The sequence below is a fragment of the Ochotona curzoniae genome, unplaced genomic scaffold (genome assembly GCF_017591425.1).
Source record: "Ochotona curzoniae isolate NIBS_2020 unplaced genomic scaffold, NIBS_Ocur_1.0 contig_3643, whole genome shotgun sequence".
Lineage (NCBI taxonomy): Eukaryota > Metazoa > Chordata > Mammalia > Lagomorpha > Ochotonidae > Ochotona > Ochotona curzoniae.
In genome coordinates, this window is record NW_024465933.1 from 4,557,617 (window position 1) to 4,567,473 (window position 9,857).

Sequence of the window (9,857 nt, forward strand, 5' to 3'; positions counted from 1 at the left end):
TATTTTTGTATGTGGAAAGGTCAAATAGGCCTAGATAGGGTATATATATACATTGTTTTATTCATGTTAACAATTATTAACATGAATAAAACAATGTGAATCTTTGTCACTAGCAAAAACAATTGCAGAAGTATGTCTACAAATCTGAGCTTGTTGCAAGCATGTAATCTTCTTTGCTTGAAGTCACAGCTCTGATTTGAGAGAAGGTCTGGTTTTTCAGTTAGAAAAAGGACTGTATCCTGTGTACTTTCCTGAGAATATAGGGGCTCCCAGAACTGGTTCAGTAAATTTTGACAGGGACCCACACTGAAACAAAACCTAAAGCAGATTGGAGATTGGAGATTGGAGATTGAAATGTTGTTTTGGGGACCTAAACTGACTATCTTTTATAAAACCGGGATGATTTTCCAATGCTTTTCTTTTGGTTTAGCTCATGGTTACAGAATTCTGGACAGAGCTAGTGCTGATGGTGACTTCTAGGTCCATATTCTTTCAATACACAGATTATAGATCAAAATTGAGTGTTTTTCCCCATCCTTAGCTGAGAGGTCACTACAAAAAAAAATCACCCCTAAATCCACTTTCGCATATGCATCTATGGCAATCTGTTAGCAGAATTCAAATGCCAAGAGTCCATCTTCAGATAATATTCAGAATTTATTAAAAGACAGATTCTGGAAACTTGGAACACATTTTATATATCACAGTCTCTGCTAATTAACAATTATATGTTTCATTCACTTCCATAACCTTTTTTTTATCCTCTTACCGTTCCCTTTTGTAGGCACTGATATGGAATGAAATAAGGACCTTAGGGGTCATGGTGGGAAGGGGGCTCATCATTCCTTGGAGACCCTGGAGATGTTTCTGAGGTAGCTCAATCAGGCACAAAATGAGAAGCGGCCATGGGAAAATATAAGTGGTGATATTAACAGTCAGTGAAATGTGTTATCAGGGTTGGGGAGAGCCCCTAGAAATGGGACCAAACATTGTAATTCTCCTAGAGATCAGAAATAACTTACAGGCAGTGTGACAAAATGTCCCGGGGGTTGGCTGCCTGCTTCAGTGACATGAAACAAGCATCTAACTCAAGCCAAGGTTCAGTCCAGCGGTCTGTCCAGCTAGTACTTCTGTTTACAGAAATGTCAACTCCAGGGCCCCAACACAGGTGTCTCAGTGGCGGAGATGGGCGCTGTGAGGTTCAGTCAGGCACAGTCATCTGGTCTTGATCTGAGGCTTCACTGTGGTTTTTGAAAATTTAAGTGTGCAGAGCATGTCAGTTTATGGCAGCACACGTCACTGAGGGGCTTCGAAAACCGCTGCCATCGGTCATGTGCTGAAGTTAGAACTTTGTTGATAAGATGTTGTCGTTACTTGGCTCCTCTGGGCGTGCCTTTCCTGGGTTCTTCATGGTAGCCGGGCTCTGTACTTCCTGATTTCGACATTTGGCCCAGTAGATGATGTACAAGCTTCTCATTAGGAAAACTCCAGCAATGACTGCAAAATAACTCCCATACACTAAAAACTGGAGAAAAAAAGTATGTATATGTATATAAATCTGGCCATCAAATATTTCTGTGATTATGCCTAGTGGTACTGTTGGCTTCCTTGAATTACAATAGACCCAAAATCTTAATATGGATCACTTAGACTAGATAGCACTTTTACTCTACTTTAAAAGAATCAAATATGAAAATACAAGCAAAACAGTGACTTGTCTTTGGAACAGTTTGCTTGTGTTCGAGTTCTAGTTCCTGTTACCAGTAGTAAATAAAAATAAAAATTGATCTGTATTTAAAGGCAACTACAGTGCTGTATGCAGTGTCCTTGGGAATGGATTTGGACTGTGGAATTAGGTGACTTTGTGCTTGCTTTACGCAGATACATTTTGACCTAGATGTCATTATTGCTGGAAACCTCTTCTTGTGCAATCATAAGACAATTAAGAAATTAGAGATTTCAAAATTTACCTCATGAAGCTAAAACCTTTAAGGAGACTCCCTAGGCATGTTGCAGCTTACCTGAATGTTGATTTCCAGGTTGAGCCCTCTCTGATCCACTACAATCACAGTCATAACGGTTTGAATCACCAAGGCAATGAAGGTGTTGATCCCAAACACCAGGGCATAGCGTTCCACACTGAGATTAACTGCAATCTGAAACCTATTGTGGAATGCCAAATAAACATAGAAGTGCTACCACACATTGGGATTGTTTAATAAAAACAAAGGAAAAAAAACACAAAGGAATCTGAAATACCACTAAAGTTTGAATTGACAGTAACATGGCAACATTCCTCACACCCAGCTTAATGTCTTACAGAAATTTATGTTTTAAGTTCTTGTGACTGAGAATATTGGGTAGTATCTGATGAAAGCTACTAATTTATGCATCGTCCAATCTGAAAATTTTCTAGAAAATTATTTCATTTAATTGTCAATTGTCTGTGTCAGAACTCAACCCAAGTCTTCCAAGGGCAGCAGGTCCATGTCCTGCTGCCTTCTCGCGTAAACTAGCAGGATTCAGTCCTGGGCACCCTGACATGGGAGTGGCATAAACATGCACCCACAATGTTTGTGCCAAGAATTTTTAAATGGAAAAAAAAATCTAATATTAAAAAAAAGAAGTTGGAAACATACATCTGATTCATTACAGTAGTTACAGAATAAACTTGTCAAGTAGTTTAACCTCTTTTCTTGTCATACGATCTTTCCCCCTGGTGTTCAGATTTGTGTTGGCAACATTTACCAGACATTTTGAGCAAAATAAGATCACAACTTTGAGTATTTTCTGTTCATTTCTTTCATGCAATTTGAAGATCAAATGTTTCCTTTTTTTTTACGCAACATCAAAGCACATTTCTACTGTCAGCTTTAGCTGCACTTTTGTTTTCAATGAAACCAAATGACTTTAGACACTTTTCTAAAACATCCAAAGACTGGGTGTAAAATTACAGGAAACTGTATATTATAGATCTTTAAATAAAATAATTGGTCTCTTGTGGTGCATTGCTGAAAATATAAAATCAAAACTTGATCATGTGGAACATATGAGTCCCAGCTGCTCCATTTCTCATCCAGCTCCCTGTTTTTTGCCTAGGGAAGCAGTGGAAGATGGCCCCAAACCTTGGGACCCTGTACCCACATGGGAGACCAGGAAGAAGCTCCTGGCTCTTGGCATAGAATCAACTCAGCTCTGGCTATTACCGTCATTTGGGGAGTGAACCAGCTGTTGAAAAAGCTTTCTCTCTGTCTTTCCTTCTCTGTAAATTTGCATTTCTCAATAAAAGTATTTTAAAAAAAGAGACCTGTAGAGACTTTTTTCTTAATCTCAGTAGTATTCAGAAATCAAATAGATCAATAACGATTTAGTTAGTGGGCCTTTATTTAATATGCAATTTGTATTTCATGTTGGAAATGGTTAAAGCCCTTCTGAAGTGCGCAAGTAGGGAAAACAGTAGAATATGGATTGTTTTTAGTAATGGAAAAAATTGCCTGATGATACTTACACTGCTATGGTTATGAGAAGCATATAGCTGGACTTGAAGATCAGGTAGCCAGCATAGCAGACCCAGATGTCCACGGTGTAACGCATGACGAACAGAGAGCCTGCGCTGACAGCCGAGAAGACCGCCAGAGCCAGCTCTCCCACAAGATCCCAGTTGACTTTGACATAACCCACAGCAAAGGCGGCTACAGCCCCTGAAAAGGAAGCAAGGAGAACATCAGACACGACTTCACACTCAAGCAGAACAGCATGCTGTCTTCAAAACTCACGGCTAGGGTAATTCTATAGGAGCAGTATTTAGGGTAATTCTATAAGAGCAGTATTGCTTTCGCGAAAATTGTGTGACCAGCTTTGATGCGAATTTATCCCTTGTCCAGTCGCGTTTTCTTCAGGCTTCCCTTTTCACTTCCTAGTCTTTCAGTCACTAGTTTCATCATCACATTTTTATCTAGTGTTAGCTGAATGACAGAAATACTACGTGGAGAGCAAGAAAGTTCCTGCATGGTGGTGTGGGGAGGATGATACTGGAATCCAGTTAAACACAACATGCAGTGTGAGAATGGCTGACACAACTGCTCTGAGCACACCTGCCTTCCCCAGTGCCTCTCTTTGTCAGCAGGCAAGCTTTCCCCAGCACTGAGTAGTCAGCTGTGCTGCTCATTGCTAATCCTTAATCCTCTTAGTCTTACTTTTAATTCCCATCTTAAGGGCTTCCAGATCTGACCTGATTTCTTGTTATCAGATAAGATTTCTGTTGACTTGTAGAGTTTAAGAGGCTCCATCATTGACAGCAATTATTTCAAATTATTGGCAGCTGATGAATTAAGACTCTCATAAGTGACATAAGTATCATGACTACAAAGAATTTGAAATCTTTTTCCCCTAAAACTTGGAAAGTGCATTCCATTCCGCAAGTGAATTTAGCTTGGTCCTGGCTTCCGGGAGCTCAGCTGAGGCCTTGGGAGAGAGAAAGTAATCAAACATGGGCCTTGAGGGTTTTCTGAAACTTTTGTGTAAGTGAGGGTGTATAAAAGTCTGACTTCCTAGGAAAAACATCTTCAAAGTCTCATTTAGGTTCCCACGTACCAGGATATAAATATTTACTGTAGGATACACTTCAAAGGAAGAGTTTCCTCGGAGATTAGCATTCAGGTATTTGAGCCAGGCCAAATTCTTCAGCAGAGATTCTTACAGTGAGAACCCGGAAACACTGAAAATATTTTCTAATGTAAGTAACAAAAACTCCTGTTTATCTATTTTTATATTAAGTGCATTCCTGAAAGAAAAAGTACAATAATGCTTGTTATAATGAAAAAAGTGGAATCTTCAGAATTCTTCGCTGTAGGTTAGCTAATTCTCCCCTGGCAATCACCAGGATTCCATATGGCTGCTGGTTCGTGTCCCAGTTGGTCCACTTTCCACCCAGCTCCCTGCTAAAGCAGGCAAGCAGCAGAGGATGACACAGAACCTCTAAACCCTGCATCCACTTGGGAGACCCAGAAGAAGCTCCCGGCTCCTGACTTCGGAATGGCTCAGCTCTAGCCATCGTGGTCATTTAGACAGTGAACCAGTGGGTGGAAGATTATTATCTCAGTCTGTTCTTCTCTCTATAAACCTGTCTTTCCAATAAAAATAAATGGATCTTTTATTTTAAGAAATGTGGAATCTTAGGGATTTGACTAGAATCATGTTGTGTGATTCATGCTGAGTCTGAGTTAGTTATGCACATTAGGTAAACGATCACCCAGAACCTTCCATTCCTGGACAAGGTTATGCTTGAGAGAGCAGTTCCCACCAGGCAGACATTTGGTATCTGCAGAAATGGACTTAAAAGCGAGCCCATCCAAAGAGGAGCAGTGACACTTACCTCCAAATGTTGCAATAGCTTCTACTGCGCCATTATAGACAGAAGAATCTTGGGAAGGTTTCTTGAAATCCCATAAGATTTGAACATAGTTCAAAACCTGGTTATAACCTGCAGTGGAAAAGGCCCACCATAAAGACCAGTAAAAAAGACGTTTTGAGGAGTAGCATTCCTTCAAGTCCTGGAACCACTGCACAAAAACCTCCAAAGCCACATTTCTGGGGCGGCTGTCCTGGCCGTCGTCCTGGTTCCCTGAAGTCACTGAGCGTGTTTCCAAAGTGAGATTCTTCTCCTTGCAGCCTGGAGTGTCATCCTTAGGAGCTTCTTTTAATATCGCGTCCGTGTGTGGTGACTCCTTTATCTCCTTGCTGGGCTTTGCATGAAAGAACATGCTTTTCTTGGGCATCGGTAGAAAAAGTGAGCAAATGAAAGCCAAGGAGACGGAGATCATGCTTATGACATTGAGGTAAAAGTACGACACGTTGCTCAGGGAGACCAACACCTGGCCCAGCACTGAGGCTATGGTGTAGGACACCAGAGTGATGCTCCTGCAGTAGCTGCTCACTCTTTGGTAGTGCTCGAGACTGACCACACTGTAGATGTAGGCATAGTAGGCGACCTCGGTGGCCGTGACCATCCCATAGAAGAACTCAACAGCCTGCATGGCCATCACGCCTCGGCCAAACAGGAGCAGCAGCCAGGTGATGATGAAGCTGATCCCTTGCAAGATGATGACCGGCTTATAGCGGACGTAATCGGTAAGGACGAACACGGGCAGCAGCAGCACCAGGTAAGAGTAGGTCCAAACTGGAAGGATCTTGTTTGTGATCTGTGAGGTTGACAAACAGTGTGACTACTGACACGTGACCAAGAAACATTTGGCTTCCTACTGCATTGCACATCTTTATGACAGAAGCATGTGACTGGAAGCTGACTTTCAAAGAAACCACTCAGACAGCCCCCCTTTCCCATCAAGAACAAACAACACAACAGCAAAAAACCCAGAAATGTAAATACTTACAGTAGAATTTTTAGATCAGTGTATATCTGAGCAATGTTAAGTTTAGGACAGTACATAAAGAAGTTGAAAAAAAAAAACTATGCAGATAGTTTGGTGGTTTTCAGGTTCTTAAAATGCCATCTCTCTCTTGTTTAAAGATTAACATTATATCAAAAGGTTACAATGTTAAGAGAGTGATAAATTTTATCTTTATTTGATCCTTCCCTTTGTCAAATATTTTGGCCCTTTCAAAGCCTGGATATACACACATCAGAAGATGGGAAAAGAGTAAATGACTTTGCAGATCAAGGAATGGCAATAAACAAGTAGACAAATAAATTTCCTAGGCTTCTGATTCTTTCCCCCCAATTCAATTGATTTGAATATTCCAATGCAAATCTGGTCTCATGTATTAATTAAAAATGCAAGAGACCTCAAAATTTAAATTTATTTTTATTGGAAAGTAAGATATACAGACAAGAGAGACAGAGAGGAAGATATTCCATCTGCTGATTCACTCCCCAAGTGATCACAATGGCTGGAGCTGAGGCAATTAGAAGCCAGCAGCCTCTTCTGGGTCTCTCACACGAGTGCAGGGTCCCAAGACTTTGGGCCGTCCTCGAATGCTTTCCCAGGCCACAAGCAGGGCGCTGGATGGGAAGCAGGGATGCCTGGATTAGAACCAGTGCGCTTATGGGATCCAGGACTTGCAAGGCAAGGACTTTTGCCACTACACTACCACACCAAGCCAGAGACCTTAAATTTTAAACATTGAAGGAAGTTGTCGATGATGTTTGGAGACATAATGCATGAGTGTAGCTTGCAAGATCACTGTACTCTTCTGTCTTAACTAACATTTGGGTCCACTAAGGTCACTGTAGAAAGAGGACCCTAAAGAAAACCAGTGCCGACTATGCTATTGCTTTGATTAAGGATGTATTAGGTGGTCCCCAAGTGGGGTAGCCAAGTTGACTCTCTTGTTGCCATTCTTAGGACACATTTCCAAATGGAAACTCTGAAACACAATTGCCTTGTGACATTACACTACAAAATGAGCTTGTCTTCTGGATCTTTCTATCTCATCACATAATCTAGTCCCAATTAGAAGTCAGGGAATACTTTAATAACGGCATGAATGACTTGTGGACTGTGCATGAAGGACATCCATTGTAAAACTAGAGGGGAAATCAATGGAGCGGGGCAATGACCTTGGGGAAGGGAACGAGCAACCCAGAACCTATGAAACTATATCATAAAGCAAAATAAAATACTTTTAAATGTTAAAAAAAGGAAGTCTCGATGAAGCCACCCACTGTGTACTGTATTTCTGTTTCAGCTACCCATTTTTAAGAGTAGTTGGAAATGTTACATGACAGATGAAAATCCAACTCATTGAATGAGAGCAGTGTGTTCATTGTACGTAAAGTTGTATGAAGCCCTGACTACGTCTATGTTCTGGTCAAATTAAACCACCCTAAGATAGATATGCTTAAAAACTTACCTCTGTGCTTGTCAGATTTTTATTTGGTTCAGATAAATAAGGGATGAGGAAGGGCTCTGAAGGTCTCATCATGGAGAAAAAGCCAAATAAACAGAGAATCACAGTGGGATAAATCCAGGAATTGCGTGGTGACATCCTGAAACAGGCCATGGCTGACCAAATGGAAGCAAAGCAAAAAATAAGTTTTTTTTTTTTTAACTTTGATATCTCAGATGTAATGAAAACATAATATTTCTAGATCTGACTGTTTCAAACATTTACAGGTTAACAAGCAAAAAGCAAATGGCAGATACACTACTCTCAAATATTCTAAATAAGACGGCCACATTCTTCTTTGTTAGTGAGTTCTTGTTGATTATTGCTAGGACACAAAAGAAGTATATCCTCAATGATAAACTAATGATCAGAACTTGATTACTTGCAATGAGACCAATAGCTACAAGCATCTCCACCAGCTGAGGTGATGACATTGGTAGAACCTGGATTGTCCCATTTTACAGATGAGCCACTGAACTGCAAGACACTTGTAGAAGAATCCAGGCCTCTCTGTCCTCTGACTGATGCAAGCAGGAGGCGAAGCACACTCAGAAACCAGGCAGCACTTGGTATCAGTGGAAGGGCTTGAGTTCCATTCTCTTTGTTGCATGAAACTCTCTTCCCCAGCTCCTGCTACAGCTTGCAATATAGGCAGCGCAAATCTGAGCGCCACTTGGAGTACTGGAGGCATTGATTGTGATCCAGCTGCCTGCTGATGTACTTGGGAAAGCAGTGAATGATGATCGTGGTATTTCATCCCTTGTCACCTATGTGGACGACCAGGATAGAGATCCTGACTCTGGGCTTTGGTCTGATCAAGTCCTGTATTTTGGAGTTAACTGAGGAATGAAGAATGGATGGAAGCTCTCTGTCTCCTCCCTCTGTCACTCTGTCTTTCAAGCATCAAATGCATCTGCTTTTAAAGTCATCCTTATAATTAAAAAAAGTCCTTAATAATTAATGCTTCCTCAGTGTTTAATGCCGAGGCACAAATGGTCCTAGACCTCCTCCTTCAGAACCCAGCTGCCAAGAGCAATGGCTTTATATACCAAAGCCTATTCCTTTCCGATGGCTTTATACATGGAAGTTTATGCCTTTCTTCGGAATCCTATCAAAAATCCCATATTTAGGTCTTTTTTATTTCTATTGGTCTTAATTTTGATTATAAAATTAGCCGACATTTCATCCGATGAAATAGAATAAGATTCCCCACTTTCAGACTTTTCTGAAATGCAAATGATTCATGAAGTTTATAAGTAAAAAAAAATTTCCCTTGAATATCATTGCTAAAGTAATCCAACCTAGTTTCTCTAGAATTTTGAACTAAGTGACTTAGATGATTAGAAAAACAATTATGCTTGTGGAGTAAATCTGCAGTGTTGAGAGAAAAAAGATGGAGGGACAGAGTAAGGACACATTTATTTAAACGGATGAAGAACCACTAGCCAGGGTGAAGCAGAGAGGGCATGATCCCAGAAAATAGGAAAGGACAGGTAGACAGCAGAGGGATACCTGGAGACCTGTGGACATGGGGAAGCAACAGAGACAGCGAAATATTTTGCAATGACCAAATACCATAGCAGCAGTCGGCAATTGGAAATTGGAGCTCCACCAGTGGACAGGTGGGAAGGGAAATTCATGGGGCACTCAGGAGGTGAACCCAGCCATAGGACTTCGCTCGTCCTACAGGAGGGGCACAGAACTCACAATAGGATTGACCAAAAGTGGTCTTTGCTGCAACACATGAAAATTAAGCTTGCTTCAAATATGCACGTGAAAAAAATCAATTAACATACAGAGGAACCCTAATCAGACTCATTTGCTGACCTCTCAGGAAAACAGACCAGAAGGGAATGGAATTACATACTCCAGAATCTAATAGGGGGAAAAAAAATCATTATCCCAGAATAACTAACCCAGAAAATTTTCATTTTGTCCTTGAAAATGAA

At 40.8% G+C, this 9,857-nt stretch overlaps 1 protein-coding gene across 1 annotated transcript; it reads right to left on the reverse strand.

The window, feature by feature from the left end:
- Positions 1-1,342: 1,342 nt before the first annotated feature.
- Positions 1,343-8,039, reverse strand: SLC19A3 (solute carrier family 19 member 3). The gene is made up of 5 exons (XM_040982792.1): positions 7,873-8,039; positions 5,375-6,200; positions 3,509-3,701; positions 2,022-2,163; positions 1,343-1,525 (listed from the first exon to the last, which is right to left on the reverse strand). The coding sequence occupies exons 1-5, from the start codon at positions 8,020-8,022 to the stop codon at positions 1,343-1,345; spliced, it is 1,494 nt and encodes a 497-aa protein (XP_040838726.1). The 5' UTR covers positions 8,023-8,039.
- Positions 8,040-9,857: the final 1,818 nt, after the last annotated feature.